General features: G+C 43.9%; 1 protein-coding gene across 1 annotated transcript in view; it reads left to right on the top strand.

Moving 5' to 3' along the window:
* The window catches only part of HPSE2 (heparanase 2 (inactive)), a 670997-nt gene that overhangs the window by 639244 nt on the left and 14035 nt on the right, over positions 1-17718 (top strand). The window contains exons 10-11 of the mRNA XM_053662539.1: positions 1061-1206; positions 8220-8366. Of these exons, the coding sequence (XP_053518514.1) occupies positions 1061-1206; positions 8220-8366 (293 nt within the window). The remainder of the gene's footprint in view (positions 1-1060; positions 1207-8219; positions 8367-17718) is intronic.

Here is a 17718-nt window from a genome sequence, read left to right as displayed (position 1 = left end):
GTTCTGAATGTCTTTGAAAACTTGCAGCCATTTTTAGCAGCGGATTGCTGCCATTTATACATGGCTACACAAGAAAAGATAAAAAAGAGCATTAGGAGGCTTCTGCCTGGAAAGGTGGTGGCAAGAAGATGTGGTTGATGTCTGCAAGGCTTTGAGTGTCAGGTTCCCTGAATGACAGAACGGAAGTGGTGGGGGGAAGCCCTGTGTCACAGACACTGAAGTCGTTACCCCAGGACAGACGACAGCACTTACACAATGCAAATGCAAGTTTATGTTTGTATCAAATACAAAACCAAAATATGTTAACAGCAAATATCATACAAATTAGGGTGTTGATGAATAGGCTTTTGTAAGTTCAAATACATGTGTGGGTTACAAATTTAATATTTATCTATCAGTTCCAGATGGACCCTGGAATAGCTAAACATATCATGTTCTTTTTAGTTTACAATTAGTCTTTTTATTTTGGAATTTTTAAAGATGACCCAGAATTAGCACCATGGTTTGCAAACATTCTTCCGTTTTTGTTTATGACCCTGGAATCAAAGACTCTGGTCTCCTACCTGGAGGAGCTTCATCTCTCACACCTCACTAGTCATCTTCAGTGACCATATTTGAAGAATGACATTTTAGATCCTCATATTGGTGGCAACTCCACAGTTGGAAATCTTCTATTCTACAATGAAACAGGAGCCATAAACCAATATAAAACTATAGTCCTAGGAAAATAAAATTGAAAATGTAAGGCCCCAACCAGTTGCTACTTCATGTGAAACTGTTGTTTCAAATGAAACTTTGATTCATTTGTCTGTACGCAGCTCTGAGTCACCTCCTTTTACATTCCTCCATTTAGGCCAGTTGAAAGGCCACTTTAGGTAGTGCGGGCTTTACCACCAACCGGGGTGAGCGCTCCCTCGGGGTGACCATGCCCACAGGGTCGGTTGCATTGGTCAGGATTTACTCCTGCTAAGAAGGACTTTCCGGCCTGCGTGTTCCTCACATGTACTCAGAAGCCCTGAACACATGTCTGCCCCTGACTCTCCATCTCTGTTCTCCCCAGGACTACTGGCTCTCTCTCCTGTACAAGCGCTTGATTGGCCCCAAAGTCTTGGCCGTGCACGTGGCTGGGCTCCAGCGGAAGCCGAGACCAGGCCGAGTGATCCGGGACAAACTGAGGATTTACGCTCACTGCACAAACCACCACAAGTAAGTCTTCAGAAAGATGTCACAGAAAGCCACCTGAGGGGCTTCAGGCTTTGGGCCCCTCTCGGAATCCCATGCCATTCAGGATGACTAACTGAAAACTGCCTCTGGAATTACTCATTCTCCTTGCTCTTTCCAAATTATCTCTGAAAAATAATTTTTCTCCAAGTAAACCCCCTTTTCACACTTAGGGGATTTATTCATAAAATGTTCATAAAAACACATGCCATTTGTTCATTTGCTTTTTCATCCAAAAAATTTTTATTGAGCTTTTTCTCTGTGCCAGTTGATGTAATAATGCCCAAGGCAGTTTTGTAGGCCTCTGGCTAAACCAGGGCAAGCTATAAAATCTGTTCCCATGATCCACCAGCAGAGCTTGAGGAAGTCAGGTGACGTTTCTGACACATGCTGGAGAGCTAGAGCTGAGAACAGCCCTGGCCCAGTGCGTCCCAAACCAGGGGCTCCCAGCGTGGAGGAAGGTGTGCCCAAAGGAGTCATGTCAGCTCTGGAGCCATTTTCAGTATTGCATAAGTCTTTTCAGCTACTTTCAGGGTTAAGAAGTTGAACAAAATCCGTTTTACGGGGCTGGACTTACAACAGCTCAGCCAGGTAGTGTGCACTTCTCTCTTCTTTGTGATCGGAAGCACTCCTTGTCATTAGAGTTGTCTTTAAAATAAGCATGAAAAATAGTTATCAGTAAATAAAGTTTGGCAGAGAAAATATTTTGAAGCATGAGGATCATAAGATAAAAAGTTAAAACTGATCCTAAAGCAAAACCCTCCCATACCATAAATGGCTTTCTTACATCATTTCTTGTTGAAGGAGAAGAGTAGGCAGCACTGGGAAAGAGAATGCTTTCTCTTATTTCGGAGAAAAAAGGGCGTGGGGGTGGGGGGCAGTGTCTCCAGCCAGGCCTTCATTCCAGCAGGCCCATTGAGGGTTGATCACGGGCAGCAGACAGCACAAAGGGCCCCCATGGTCAGGTTACAGCAGACACTCCTTCCCCTTCCTTGATGAGAGAGGAGCCACGCCAATTCATTTCTCATGATAAGATTTTTCAAAGAATCACTCTGAACATAGGTGGCCAGGGGCCAGTTGTCTTGTCTTTAGATACAAGTACCTATTGTGGATGAGTGGAGGCTGGTTTGGGCAGAGGCCAGGGGTTTTCAACATCCCATTTGCTCAACAGGAAGCTCAGTCCAATACCTGACAGAGAGTGACTGCTCTACGGCCTTGGCCTGGAGTTATCTGATCATCACACAAGGGAACATTGTACTCCCTGTCTCCACCCTGAAGTAACCACCCAAAAGGTGGACCCCCAGCTTCAAGAGGGAAAAATTATTCTTGGCACCTCTTATCTCTTTTGGGAACACATCAGTTTGTGGCCTTTATACTATCTGTCTGAGGACTCCAGGGGAAATGGCAATAGCTTGGCTTAGCAGGACTTGAGTGTCTTCACAGTGGACCCCTCACCTAGCCTCTTCCCAGCATTCATCCTGACATTCTTTTATGTCCTCACAGAGTAGTCACTAATATCCTGGGTGCACCGTGAACTCAGGGCCAGTGTCCCATTTGTTTTTATTCTTGTTGTCTAATATAGTGGCCAGCCTAAAGAAGTTCTTAGTAAATATTTGATGAATAAATGAATGAATGAAGAAATAAGGCATTAAGACATTACTTCTGACTCAAAGAGTTCTAGCTCCCTTCCACTTTGATAGCACAACATCAGCCAGAGGGAGAAGGTGTGGTAGAGTGTCTAAGAATTCTACATTCACTAGCATGAGGCCTCCAACAAGTTACCGAGATCATCTGGAGTCAACATTCTCTCCACATCACCACCTCTCCTCTATTCTCTGTGGGGAGTCAGTCACTCCAGAACTTCTCTGGGGAAATGGTGCCACTGTGCTTTGGTCAGGGATGTTCCTCCTTCTCCCCATTGAAAGGAGGAAGTGAGGGAGGAAGGAAGGAAGGAAGGAAGGAAGGAAGGAAGGAAGGAAGGAAGGAAGGAAGGAAGGAAGGAAGGAAGGAAGGAAGGAAGGAAGGAAGGAAGGAAGGAGGGAAGGAAGGAAGGAAGGGCTTTGCTAGTCCTAATGATAATCATTGGGGTAGTGAAGATCTTCTTGTTCTTGTAGAAAAGAAAACCCTCAATGGATGCACTGCATGGGCTGCAGTTACAGGTATCCTCCATGTCAGTGGGTGTCAGGCACCCCAGATAGGTAGGTGCAAGGAAAGAGCTCTTCTCTGTGCTCCATCTCTTTAGGAAGCCACATGCCCTGTCTGTACCCCCTCATCCTCCACAACAGTCATAGAAAACACTATCAATCCACTTAATTTATTTGTTGCCAATGAGGCCCAGGTCACAGAAATGTCCCAGAGTTGGCATGTCGGCTTCACACTATTCATTCTTGACCAGTACTCTGAAAATATCTTACATATCCTTGGTCAAGGACTGGGTGAGAAAGTATAAACTTACCTTAGAACAACCCAAAGAAAGTGTCTATTAACATAACTCCTGTACTCCAATGTGTATTGAACACTTGCTATGTGCCAACCATCTTGCCAGTAATTTCTATGTATTATATTTGTAATATTGTAATATTACAAATGCCAGTAATTTATAATATTATATTGAACTCCACAGTTCCATGGCATCACCCTTGTATTCAAATAATGCATATACAATGTGTTAATAATGCAAACAATTTTACAGTTGGAAAGAACCCTTAGAGATCCTTTGGCCCAGTGTCCTGTACAGTTATGCAACCTCTACTTGAATACCTCACTGTGTCTTATGGCAGTCTCTTGCATTGTGGGTCATTTCTGACCTTGGAGAGCATTGTCTTTTATGATAAACTTAGGAACAAAAGTCAGATGCTCATACCAACACCAGCAGGTGCTCTTCCACTTTCTGTTCTGGAGTTAACACATTAGGACACAGGCAGCATGGGAGTTCTCACCTCAGTCTTCTTGTTCAGAGAACAAATACATTTTGACTGGGAAAAACCATTTTCTAAACCATTCTGCTGAGACAATGTATGTTTCTGGGGAGGCGCTGAGGTCCTTAGCCAAGTTTAGAACCAATTGGAACCTGGTGGATATTGAAGCAAAACTGAGCCTTTTGGGGTTCAAGTTCATTTATTATTGGCAAAACATGACTTCCTGTTTTTCAGAAGAAGTTTTTTTTAAGACTCATAAAAAAGGTTCCTGAGGCTTCTTGGACATCAAATGGCTCTTACAAAACAATATTTTGATGAGTTAAGTGTAAATGAATCAGAAACATGTGGATTAAATTTCCCTTAAAATACACAGGGGCTTTGAAATTAGGGGGAAAAAATGTTTGGCAAAACATGGCCTGACTTTTGCCGAACCCAAAAACTTTGAATTAGATTTGGAGACAATGGACCAACCCAGTTTTCAAGCATATTGACTTTCCCTGAGAATGACCGTGTTTCCAAAGCATCATCCTCCCTCCCTTCCCTTTCCTAGTCTCCCAGCTTCAGTAGAGACATTTCTAGAACAGTGACTGTTTTTTATCTGGAAGTCAAGATGCACCTCCCCATATGACATTCCCCACCTCTTACGTCCAAGATGCTTCGATTCCAGCCTCCCTTCTCTGACTCACTTCCTCCTCCTCCCGTGGCAACACTGAGAAGATGTCAGGCAGCAGAAAGATGAAGTCCAGATACATGGATTCTCTGCTGGTGGTAAAAATGTCACCGTGAGTGAGACATGGAGTAAGACAGATGTTCTACCAGACAAAAAGGGACATTCATTAAGAAAACCCAAAACCACCTGGACTAATTGCCTGCAGGCCACGCCTTCAATCAGACCCCATTTTCTTAGGGAACAGATACTGTTCCAAGATTAGTTTTCTGTGGGCAGAGAATACACATTCTTCAGGAATCTGGATTTTCAACACAGTACTTTCAGGTTGGTGCTGTACTCTCCAGCCAAAAATGTGTCTTCAAAGCCAGAAGACCTCTGCTTAATGCCCTTCCCCTCGGCCAAGCAGGGAAGGTCTGGCAGAGGCCCTGGTCAAGCCAGTTCCTACCTGAGGAGGCTCCAGGAGTTCAGTGAGAACCTCTGCACCTTGGTCTGTGGGCTAGTTTTCAGTACTGGTTTGTCTCCCTCAGGGCAACGATGTAAAAGGAAATCAGGCCATTACCAAGCAGCCTGAAAAGACAGCTTTCCCTGGAGCCATGCTGTGATTTCAGGTCTCCCTCCCACCTACCACTTCCCACCCTCTGCTCTCCAGTCTCTGAGGCCTCGTTATGCCCCAACTCTGCAGAAGAAAAACTCATAAATGCATGCACAAGGCTCTCCTTCTCCACTGCTGGCCTTTGAGAAGGTTGTCTGATGATTGTTAACAGAAGGGATTACCATAGTCGGCAAAGTCGGCACCCATGCACGCCTACTTTCGTTCACACTGCAGAGCCCAGAGGAGCGGTAGTTAGTGGTGTCTTCCTCAGTTCTGCACACAGCTAAGTTAAGCTTAAAGCTCACCAATGGAATATGGTTGGTGTCCTTTAATGATGGTAAATGCTGACACAGGCTAGCAGTGTCTCTCTTCAGAGCTCTAGTGACACAAGCCTGCTCAAGTAAGTTGGCATTATCTTCTGATCTAACTCATTTGGCTCCAAAAGCTAACTCATGTTTCAGGGGATTGAGAAGGACCAGAGGAGGAGAGACCAGATGGGAGAGTCATTTAATAATTTATCAGAATATCATATAGGCATACAGAAAGCTTGGAACACAGCACTGTGCCCCCTACACATGCAAGAAAAATCATGACACAGCCCGGTGGGATATACTGTGGTAATTCTTCTCATGACCTTAGTGGGTTGCTGTAGCCAATGGCTCCCAAACCCAACTCATCTGCCAAATATCCCAGGAATATTTTTTTAAATAACAGATATCCAGGCCCCCGTCACAAATGGATTGAATCAAAAAATCCAGGGGTTAGTCCTGGAAACTATATTATGAAAAACAAATAACCCAAGTTATCACATTGACCTGCCTTTGGTCACTCAGCTCTTAATTATCACCTTTAGAAACAGAGATGAGTGACCCAGAGGCCGAGGGGCTGTTTCTGCAAGGAATGATATTTTCCTCTGGGCAGGGTTGACGTCGAGTTTCTCTGAGCTCCTCCTTTGAAGGCTGGATCAGGTCATTTTTTCTGTTTCCTCTCATTAACCCATCCAGATGGGGCCTTAAGGGACCCCTTAGAAACAAAATCTTTTTTCCTACAAGAGAGAAGGAAATCATTATAGTTTTGTTGATACACGCAGAAAGGTCGTGTAGGCATATAGTTCTCCCAGGCTTCTGAACATCCTGTACTGGTTTAAAAGGACCCCAAAGTGGTAAGCAGTTTTATAATCTAGGGGTAGGTAAAACAGCAAAGCAGAAATCAAAGAGATCAATAAATTTGACTACATAAAAGTTTTACATTTGGGGGTGGGAGGCCAAGGTGGGGTGAAAACGGAGGCAACCATACCTGAACAACAATAAAAAATTTTTAACTTTTATACATCAAATACACCATTAACAAATGAATTGGTCGAGGAAAAATGGGGTAATTTTGTAATATACACGCAGGCAAAGGATCACTATCTCTAATAAATAGATAGTTTTTATAAACCAATAGAAAATGGGCAAAGGACATGGTCAGTTTAGAAAAGAAGAAATGAAATGGCCAACTGGCAAATGAAAAAAATGCTACACCTCAGTATGAATTTTTTTAAATACAAATTAATACAGCATTGAAATCCTATTATCACCTCTCGGTTGAGAAAGGTTAATATCCAGTGTTGTTAAGAATATAAGGAAATGGGCATTCTTATACATAGCTAATCAGGGCAAGTTGGCACAAATTTTCTAGGTAGTTAATCACAATATTATCTAAATGTGTATATCAGCCAGGATCAGTTAAATTATGCTCTGATAACAAAGGCCTCCACACGTCCGTGGCTCTCAATAAGAAAATGGATTCCTCGTTCACACTGCCTGTCTGTCGTGGCTCAGCCACAGCTCTGCTCTACCTCGTCTCCGTCCCAGGTACCAGTCAACAAGGCCCCACACTCGTGGTCCAGAGTGTTGCTGGTCTTCCAGCAGAGAGTAAAGGGACAATATACGGGCTGCCTCTCAAACCTCCTGGCCAGAGGTCTTAACATACCCACCCACATTTCACTGGTTTCAACAGAGCAGGGACATAAAATGTTCCACAGGGAGGGGCACCACTGGGAGAAGACCAGGTTTGGTGAGGAGTCATACAGTGTTCATTCCCTGACCTGATGTTTCAACTACAGAGGCTCCATCCATCAGAAATAATCACGACGTGCAAAAAGTTTATGTACAATGAAGTGCTTCGTCACATAATTTATAATGGCATGCAATTGAAAACAACCTAAGTCCCCAAAAGTAAGGTATTAGTTAAATAAATTACATTACATTTCTATGGTTGAAGAATTTAGCATTCTTTCATAAGTAAAATATAATCATATAATAACATGGGAACATGTTTTAAGATGTTCATGAACTGGAAAACTGTGTGAACAGTGCAATCCCAATTATGTAAAAACCAAAATATGTCACATAGTAACTATTTGTCAAATTAATAAACTAAGAAAACTGGAAGGATGTTTATGAACATGTTATTACATCTTAACATACTTGGGTTATGGGAATTTTCTTTTTCTTTTTGTGTTTTTCTATATTATTTATTTATTTAATTTGGCAGTCGGCATGTTTTACTCCCATACTCAGAAAAAGATATTCTGTTTTCTCAAAGCATCACAACACACTTAAACGAGAACAAAAGGAGTGCCGCGAGAAGTGAGTATCTTCTCTGCAGGAAACCACAAAAACAAGGCCTTCCTGTCTTTGAAGGCAGCCAAGAGCTGTAAAATAAGTGCCCTTTCCTGGCGCAGTCCCGCTTCCTACCATCTGTAAATTATTTAGAAGCATCTAACTGACCACTTTGTTTCCATCTTTTCCTTCTCTCTCTCTCTCTGAATCAGCCACAACTATGTTCGGGGGTCCATCACACTTTTCATCATCAACCTGCACAGATCAAGAAAGAAAATCAAATTGGCTGGGACTCTCAGGGACAAGCTTGTGCACCAGTACCTGCTGCAGCCCTACGGACAGGAGGGCCTGAAGTCCAAGTAAGTGCTGACCTGGAAATGGCTGAGGTGCAAGGGCAGCAGAAGCTGGGTGGGGAGGGAGCTAGAGTTGTCCTTTTGCCTAAGTCACCAACGGTGCAGCTGATTAACCCAGGGGCTCAGTGGGATGGAGTCAGGAGACCACTGACCCCCCCTGAGACCCTGGTCAGTCATCTCCCTGTCTCTAGGCTTGGATCCCTCAATTGTATTATAAAACACTGGACAAAATATTTCTCAACAAGGTTATTCTTGGCATCTGGGCAAGACAATTCTTCATTATGCAGGATGAACCCATTTCAAGCTGTTTCGCATCCTTGGCCCCTGCCCACCAAATGCCAATAGCACCCATTAGTCATGTGACAACCTAAAACACTTATAGTGGAGAACCATGTCCCTTCCAGCTATAACAGTCTGTAACGCTATACGCCTGTTTGTCACCATTTACAAACCTTGTGGCGCTTTCAGGAAGGAGCACAGAACAAAGGATCAGAAGTCTAGACATCGGAGGCAGTTCTGCCCTTAACCTGGTCACTTTCAGCACATCACCTGTCTGGATCTCAATTTTCTTCTCTGAACAACAGGAAGAAATTATATTCTGGGAGCTTTGTGGCCCCTTCAAACTTCATAAATACGTGATTTTGTGATGCTCCCTACCTCCCTCAGTTTTTACTAGAGACTGTTGTCAACACTGACTGTTATCAACAGAAAGCAGCTCTAGGCTGGGGTGACAAGGGCCTGGTCAAGGGCAAAGCTACCTCAGTTCCCCAAGAGAGGCCTCCCAGGAAGGGTATGGGACATTGTACAGACTGGGAGTGTTCCCACTCCATTTTTAATGTTTACCAAGTTTAACAAAGCTGTAAACTTGGAGCAGGTGGCTTGCACTCCCACAGCTGCCCACAACTATTTGTGCTTTAATTATTCGCTGTTGCACTGCAACCTTGGTGGCTTGCATTTGGCTTCCAACTGTATGTGCGATGGGAACAAAACACAATCTGGGAAGTCACTTACAGAGTTTTTTTAGCCCACCCTAGATCTGTACTTTTAGTCTTGGTTCACATTCTGGCTCTGTTTTCTGGCCACATGTATATTGCTTCTACTTTTCTTTCCTCTCAGTCCTACCTATATCAGCAGAGCTCTCTTGAGTGTTTTACTCCCTCTCTCTCAGCTTCCCAGTACTTCATGACTGGTGTGCTGAATTCCTGGTCTTCATCCTAGGCAGGAGGCTTGGTTCTGGTTTGCTAAAGAATCATAAAACCTGGGCAAATCCTTTAATCCTAATCCCTAGGATTCAATTTCCTTATCTGCAAAATTCAAGGATTACTATATTTTTGCTAAGATCCCTCCTAGGTCTAAAATTCTCATACTTGATCCTATTTTTTGAGGGCCAGGAATTTAAGTCTCCCATTGCCATTTATTTATTTTTTACATTGCTAGTTCTTTATTTGTTAATTACATTTTATTGATTATGCTATTACAGTTGTCCCAGTTTGTCCTCCTTTGCCCCCCTCCACCAAGCGCCCCCACTCCCTCAGGCAATCCCCATACCCATGTCCATGGGTCAAGGGTGTAAGTTCTTTGGCTACTCCATTTCCTATAGTGTACTTTATATACCCATGGCTATTCTGTAACTACCTATTTATATTTCTTAATCCCCTCACCTCTTCACCCGTGTTCCCCTCCCATCTAGCAACCTTCCAAAGGCTCTCTGTATCCATGATTCTGTCTCTGTTCTTGTTTGCTTAGTTTGTTTGTTTAATTCAATTGTTGATATATATTTGATGCCATTTTATTGTTCATAGTTTTGATCTTCTATTTTTGCTTAAATAAGTCTCTTTAACATTTCATATAATAGTAGTTTGGTGGTGATGAACTCTAGTTTTTTTCTTGTCTAGAAAGCTGTTTATATGTCCTTTAATTCTAAATGATAGCTTTGCCGGGTAGAGCAACTTGGCTGTAGGTCCCTGCTTTTTGTGACTTTGAATGTTTCTTGCCAATCTTTTCTAGCCAGCAAAGTTTCTTTTGAAAAATCACCTGACAGTCTTATGGGAACTTCCATGTAATTAACAAACTACTTTTCTCTTTCTGCTTTTAAGATTCTCTATCTTTAAACTTTGGCATTTTAATTATGACGTGTCTTGGTGTGGGCCTCTTTGGGTCCAACTTGTTTAGGACTCTCTATGCTGCCTGGACTTCCATGTCTATTTCCTTCACCACATTAGAAAAGTTTTCTTTCATTATTTTTTCAAAAAGTTTTCAATTTCTTGCTCTTTCTCTTCTTCTGGCTCACCTGTGAGGTGAATATTGAACCTCTTAAAGTTGTCCTGGAGGCTGCTTACATTATCCTCATTTTTTTAATTCTTTTTTCCTCTTCTTGTTCTGATTGGTTTTTTGCTTCCTTATGTTCCAAATCATTAATTTGATTCTCAGCTTCATCCATTCTACCATTGTTTCCCTATAAATTGTTTTTTATTTCAATTAGTTTTTCCTTTGTTTATGACTTGATTTTTTTTATGCTGTTGAGGTCCTCAATAAGTGCCTTGAGCATCCTTATAACCAGTGTTTTGAACTCTGCATCTTGTAGATTGCTTATCTCCATTTCGTTTAGTTTTTTTTTTTTTTTCTGGAGTTTTGATCTGTTCTTTCATTTGGTGATATTTTTTGTCTGCTCACTTTGGCAGCCTTCCTGTGTTTGTTTCTATGTGTTAAGTAGAGCTGCTATAACTCCCTGTCTTGGTAGCATGGCCTAATGTAGTAGGTGTCCCATAGGGTCCAGTGGCACAGCATCCCCTACCACCCAAGTTGGGTACTTGAGGTGTGCTCTTTGTTTGGGTTGCATATGCCTTCCTCTTTAGTTGAGCCTTGGTTGCTCTTATCAGGTCAGTGGGAGGGATTTACCCAGGCCAGTCAGCTGCAAGGATTGTCTGTGACCACTGACCACCAACCTCCACCCCTGTGGAGGTTCCACTGTGCAGAGGCAGGGTGTTGGTGCTTCAACATGGTCTGCAACTATCCATGGGGTGAGCAGGCCCTAGATTTTTTCAGGTGGTAGAAGCCAAGGTCAACCCCCACCTGTGTTTTGCCTGGGGCCACCTTCTATGAGTTATAAAGCAATCTTAGATGGCCACTACTTGTGCTGGCCTTAGAGATTCCCAGGAAAAGCCATACTGTGAATCTGGGTCAGCTGCTGCTAGTGCCATGCCTGGAGCCATGTAAAGAGAGATGGGGGCTGGGGGTTCACTGAGGCTAGCTACTGCTTGTTTGATAGGATTTAGGAAGTTATGAAGCATGAGCCAAGACCAGCCATTTATACGGAAAAGGCACTGTTAACAATTATAAATTGGATGGAATGGAGCTTCAAGAGATCTCCAGGGTGGGGCAAACAGTGTTAGCCAGGTTGATGGAGTCTCAGAGATGGCACCTGCCTACCAGCACTGTGGCTCTGTGAGGGGAGGGTTCAGAAAAAGGACAATGGCCTTTGCCTGCCTTTCTGTTTGGGAGAAAGCTCTCCCCCAGTGCTCACCTTAATGCCAGATACTTTAGTTTCTCCCTGTGTGCTACTGGTCCCTTCAAGCTGCTACCCTGGTGCTGGAGCTCAGAGGGAGTGAGTATGGATAAGTCTGTGTGTAGGTTCTTTAAGAGGAAATGCTTGGGACTCCAGGAGTTTCTTCCACCAACTCTCTCTGTTTTTGCAGCCAGAAGATATGAGGACTTATCTTCCTGGCGCTAGAACCCTGGTCTGGGGGGCCTAGTGTGGGGCTAGGACTCTTCATTCCCAAGATATCCCTCCCAAATGTTTATCCACCACAATGTGGATGTGGGACCAGCCCATTCTGCATCTCTGCCCCTCCTACCAGTCTGGATGTATGTGGTTTCTTTAATTGCATAGTTGTCAGACTTCCATTCAACTCAATTTCTGATGGTTCTGAGTGATAGTTGTTCTATAATTTTGTTGTAATTTTGATGTGGTTGTGTGAAGAGGCAAGCCATGTTTACCTATGCCACCATATTGACCAGAAGTCTTCTCCCACTGCCATTTAATAATGGCCTTAAAGTCATGTCTGATAGAGGGGCTGACTCTTCAGCAGTGACTGTGGCAGTCCTGGGTCTTCTGGAACCAAAGAGATTAGGAGCTGAGCCTGCCCAGTGTCAGGAAGACCATGTATACCACGTGGAAGGAACTGGCCAAATACTTAGTCATTCCACAGAGGTTCTGAAGAGGGATTTGATAATACCCACTAAGATCAGATAACAATGTCACACAATTGGAAGCAGAGGAAACTGGAATCGGAGGAACTCTGAATCCAGTCGCTACCATTTACATGTGTAACCAAACCTTAGCTCCCTGGCTGGTCAGATGGGGTTATTGTGAGAACCAAATCAGAACAAACAAGTGAAATGAAGCCTCCTACAAATGAAAATTTTACACACCCATGCATACACATACATACGTAAGTATAAAGGCAGATACCACATATGATTTTACATACATTATACTTACGAGCGTTTTTGGACTGGAAGTCAACGGGGATGCCAGCTGGAACCCTGAATATACTCCACCGTGGAATTTTGAGCCCTTTGCTCACTTCTCTAAACTTGTTTCTCTCCTGTAAACTACTGCTACTTTAACACCTCTCCCATTCCAGACCCTGGTGCCTCTAACCTTAAACTGTGCCTTTTTGGACTGTAAGCTGCCAGACAGGGACTGCCATGGACACGTTCAGTGCCGCATCCAGCGCTCTGCTCAGTAACTACTAACAGCAAGAGCCCTCCTCGGTGCTGGGCCGGGGTCTCACAGGAAGGGCGTGGTTTCGGTGCAGCAGACTCTGCAGGAAAGGATCAAAGGAAATGCTAGGAAGTGATTTCAGCCTTCGGTGTCTCCTTTCCTCTTTTATAAGCCTCTGGGGGCAGATCCTGTGTTCTGTGTCTGCTAATTCCTAGTGGCAGCCTGAATTCATATTAGCTCAGAATCTGATGGAAAGCTCCTGGAGCAGGAGAACCTGTACTTGGTCCTGTCTGGAGGAACCTGGAAGAGGATATGGAGCAAGTCAGTGAGCCACTCAGGCCACCAGTGGGGCATTCTGGACTGAGGTTTCAGGAGGAGAGAGACATCGGCAAACTTTTTTGATTAGTAGAGAACATGTGGTAATTTGCCTTCTCTTAAAATTGCCATCAGGGCTGGAAATATTTGAGATCTCTGAAAGAGTTTCCCCATGTGAACTCAGGACGCAGGTATGTCAAGTGTTACTGCACAGGAAGCACCTTTGAGGTCAATAGTCAGGCAGAGTCCAAGCATCCAGGTCCACAGTGCAGGTTCCTGTTTCTCATCCCAGTGAGTGGACCAGTCGTAAGACCCACCACTCAAGTCTCATAAAAGACAGTTCTCAGTCTAGGAACCAGACAAAAGGTGGTGCTCTCTACCCGCCCAGGTTAGGAAAAGTGAAGCTTTTACAAAACTTTGGTGTGTACAAGGGAAGAATATCCTGTTTCTGGAATACATATTCTTTGAGGATGGCTGAGGGAAATGGGCAGATTTAATTCGGAGAAGGAAAATAAGATAAGTCACAAGGACTTTCTTCAGATAATCAAAGGACTGCTAGCTGAAAGAAAACAGATTTGGCTTAGAATTTTCTAAAACGACAGAAAACCAGCCAGTGTAATTTAAAAGAGAAAGATTTCACCACAAAATGAGCTCATTTTCCCAAGGCTTGCCTGGTCCAACCAAGGGCAGGGCAGGCTTTCTCAGGAGGTAGTGCTGAGCAGCCACGGCAACACAGAGGTGCTGCTCCGAGAGTCCTCACTCAGTGGAAGGGTGAGGCAAACGAGTACTGCTTCCCACCAAACTCAGAGGTTCTGTTCTTCTCTTCCACTGCCCTTCCTCCACCCGCTTCAGGAGCCTGTTGTCTCTGTGCACCAGCTGAGTAGCTCCTTCAAGCCCCTGAATGGCCACATGAAGCGACTGTACAACAGGAGGGAGTGGTGGTCATATAAGGCTAGTTTCTCTACAAAAAATCTCCAACATCAGGGTCCTTTCTGTCACGTTCTTGGTTCTCACCTTTCTGTGAGGAAGACTGACCATTCACACCCAAGACAGTGATAGTTCCCCTTCTGGATTAGTCGGAGGGCACCTTTTAGGGCAGCTCCACCGTCTACAAAGGAGCGAGTCTGTCCACTGCTTCACACAAGCACAAACAATAAACACTGTCCTCTAGGACGGGTAGGGAATTTATTCTTCTCCAGACATAAATATCTCCAGTGTCTTAACAGAGGAGCAATGGGAAGCCAGGCCAAACAAGTCAACTTACATCAGAAAGCAGGAGGACCCATTGGGGGGAAAGTCAGACCTAGAGCAGGCGTTTGTTCAGAGCCTGGTATCCTTCCCTATGTGTCTGGTTTGTTTCTATTTGGAGGGAAAACTATCCAAAAATTAGAAAAAAAGAAAACAGCTTTTATCACTTTGGATATTTTATTCTGACACACTGACCTGAGGGAGTCGGCAGACGCTAGGGATCCCGGAGTGGAATGACCTTCCGAGGTGTCCCGCTTCATTCCCCTGCCTGCGACAGCCTGTGGCCAGAACATCTGGACCAGAAGACGTCCTGTGTTCAAAGACCTCTGGGGAAGGAGTGCCCACAGTTTCTGTTCAATCTGAATTGCATAAGAATTCCTCATTATGTAAGAACACGGGGGCCTGCTGTGCCTGTGGCTGGGACTTTATAGGTAATAAAGAGCTTTCATAGACATTATCTCATGTAATTTTCTGAACAGTACTCTGAAACAAGTAGAACAATTCGTCTCTCTCCCCTTTTAGAGTTGAAGAAACTGAGTCTCAGAGCAGTGCATGACTTACGCCAGAGTCACATAACTGTTAGGTGACAGAGCTGGAAAATACCTAGCCTTCAGCCCTCCTGACCCCGAATCCAGTGTACCGCCTTCAACACTGTGCACCCCAAGAACCCAGTAATGTAACGTTATAATGACATAGTGACAGATATACAGCCCGGGGGACTGAACTCTGGAGGACTGAACTCTGTCATGATACCATCTGGATTAATTTCATCTTGGGCTCTTTACATAATGAATATATATTTTTAAAGATTTTATTTATTTACTTTTAGACATAGGAGGAGGGTGGGAGAAAGAGAGAGAGAGAAACATCAATGTGTGGTTGCCTGTCAGGCACCCCCTGCTGGGGACCTGGCCTGCAACCCAGGTGTGTTTCCTGACGGGAGTGAACTGATGACCCTTTGGTTTAAAGGCTAGCGCCTTTTCACTGAGCTGCACCAGCCAGGGCAGAATATATTTTTAAAATAGTACTTTACTCAGCAATGTTCTCTCCTTTAGGCTAAACTCATCCCAGTTCCATTAAATATTCTTCATAAGTCCTAATTTTAAATCCTTAAAAGTGCTTCTCTGAGCTGCTTCTAAGATTCTGCTTCTCAGTCACAGAATTTTAGTAAGAGCAAATTTTTCCTTAGCAAAATTGAGTGATTTCTTTCTATTTCTTCTGTGCTCTTCTCAAAGTGGTTATTAAATACCAGGAGTGATTATAAATTGCTTTAATCTGAGGTCTCTAAACATCAGTCTCAGCGGGTCCTGTTTTGACCCCACACCCAGACACTGCCAGCTGCCCCGCCTCGCGGAGCCTCCCTGAGACCAGCCTCTGAGGGAAGGTGCTGGCCGGGAGCGTTTCCCAGGGAAACGGGAGAGTATACATCTTCAGCCATTCTTCCACTTTCATTGAGGTCATGCTTTGTACCAGATACAGCTTTGTCCTCTTTAGCAGTCCAACTTGCAGGGGCAATTAATCTGGCTATAATGTTAAATGAACTGTGGTCCCATATTGATACCCTTATATATAAGAACTCAGGAATCCCAAGTAGGACAACTTAGGGAAAAAGTCTGAATATGAAGTCGAATGTGAATACTTCAGATCAGAACATCTCTCCATCGACTTAATGACAGGCCATGTCAACACCTAACCTTCAAAAGCTATTTAATGTTTGGGGGCGGCAGTGATGTTCAGGTCTCTGCCCTGAAGGAGCTCGTCTCCGTTATTAGAAACAAACACCTAGCAGGAGGCAGCCTGTGGGTGGTGCCATGAGGCAGGTGCAGAGTCCCTCTGCCTTGGGGCGTCATGGGTTCCATGTTTACCTGCTTGAATTTCCTATCTGCATGAGGCTGTCCTTCAGCTGCCATCGTTTTAGATTTTTTAAAAATCTCAAGGATGCTATGAACCAAGAATCTTATTGCCTATTCTGGAAAGAAATGAGTATCTCCCCCTCCCCTTATTCTACATACTGCTTTCCCTCCACCCCCCTCCCTGCCCATCTCTCTGGGATAAATTTTTGCTTTGCTTTTACCCCCACTAAATTCTATATCAAAGAAAAAAATTGGCATCCAGCTGCATGCCTTTGGAGAGGTGTCACCTAATGTTAGCCAAACAGGATGGTTCTGAAAATACTGAAGTAACACCCAGGTGCTGAGACTGTAAAAATAACTTCATGGCCATGTTGAAACAGGCCCCCTTCTGGGAGCGCATTTCCAGATTCAGAGCTTGGCTCGTGTGAGAAGTCCTGAGGGCTGAACTGGCCCTGCCTGACCCACCACGATCTCTCTGCTGATATCTGGAAGCACCACATTTATTTTGGAATATGCACAGATATGGCAAGAAGAGCTTTGGGGAAAAAAACTCAACCCTAAAAATTCTATAACAAGACTTCTTACTCACTCAACAGCAAAATCTGAAGACCTGTTTTCTGGGACCAAAGGGCCATTACTCCATTGATATCAGCAGACTCAAGACGCCTAAGTGTTTCACTTCTGTACTGCTGATTTTAGTTGGTACCTGGAGTTTTTGAACTCTGGTCGACCAGATGTACTCCTTGCAGGTTCCATTATCTTCATTTGTCTGGGATAATTTAAATTCGTTTCTTTTTAAAATAAACCACTCTATGAAAGTTCTGCATTTATTAAAAGATGGCTTTATACAGGAAAAAACTGGAAGTACTCTGAGAAATGAATGCGTGTTTCCTCTGTAACAACCCTGGCAGAAAGCCTGTCAGCTTCTGCTTGATGAGGAGGCCGTCTCCTGAGCTGGCCACTCTAGACTAGATGATTCTGACTACAGAAAAGATCCTCTTTACATGTGGCTAAAGGGTGTTTTCTTCCCGTTTCTTCCCTTGCTCTAAAAACTAAAGCAGAGTAAATCTATACCTTCTTTACAACTTCTCAGTATGTCTCCCCTTAGGACTCTAGTCTCCAAGCTAAACACACTCAGTGCTTTCAACCGCTCTTCCAGTAGCCTGGTCTAGAGACTGCTCATTATCCTCTTTGCCTCGGAATCCATTGAGTTGTA

The sequence above is a fragment of the Artibeus jamaicensis genome, unplaced genomic scaffold, assembly GCF_021234435.1.
Source record: "Artibeus jamaicensis isolate MK-2021 breed Jamaican fruit bat unplaced genomic scaffold, CSHL_Jam_final contig_252, whole genome shotgun sequence".
Taxonomy (NCBI): Eukaryota; Metazoa; Chordata; class Mammalia; order Chiroptera; family Phyllostomidae; genus Artibeus; species Artibeus jamaicensis.
This window is presented reverse-complemented; position numbering and strand designations above follow the sequence as displayed.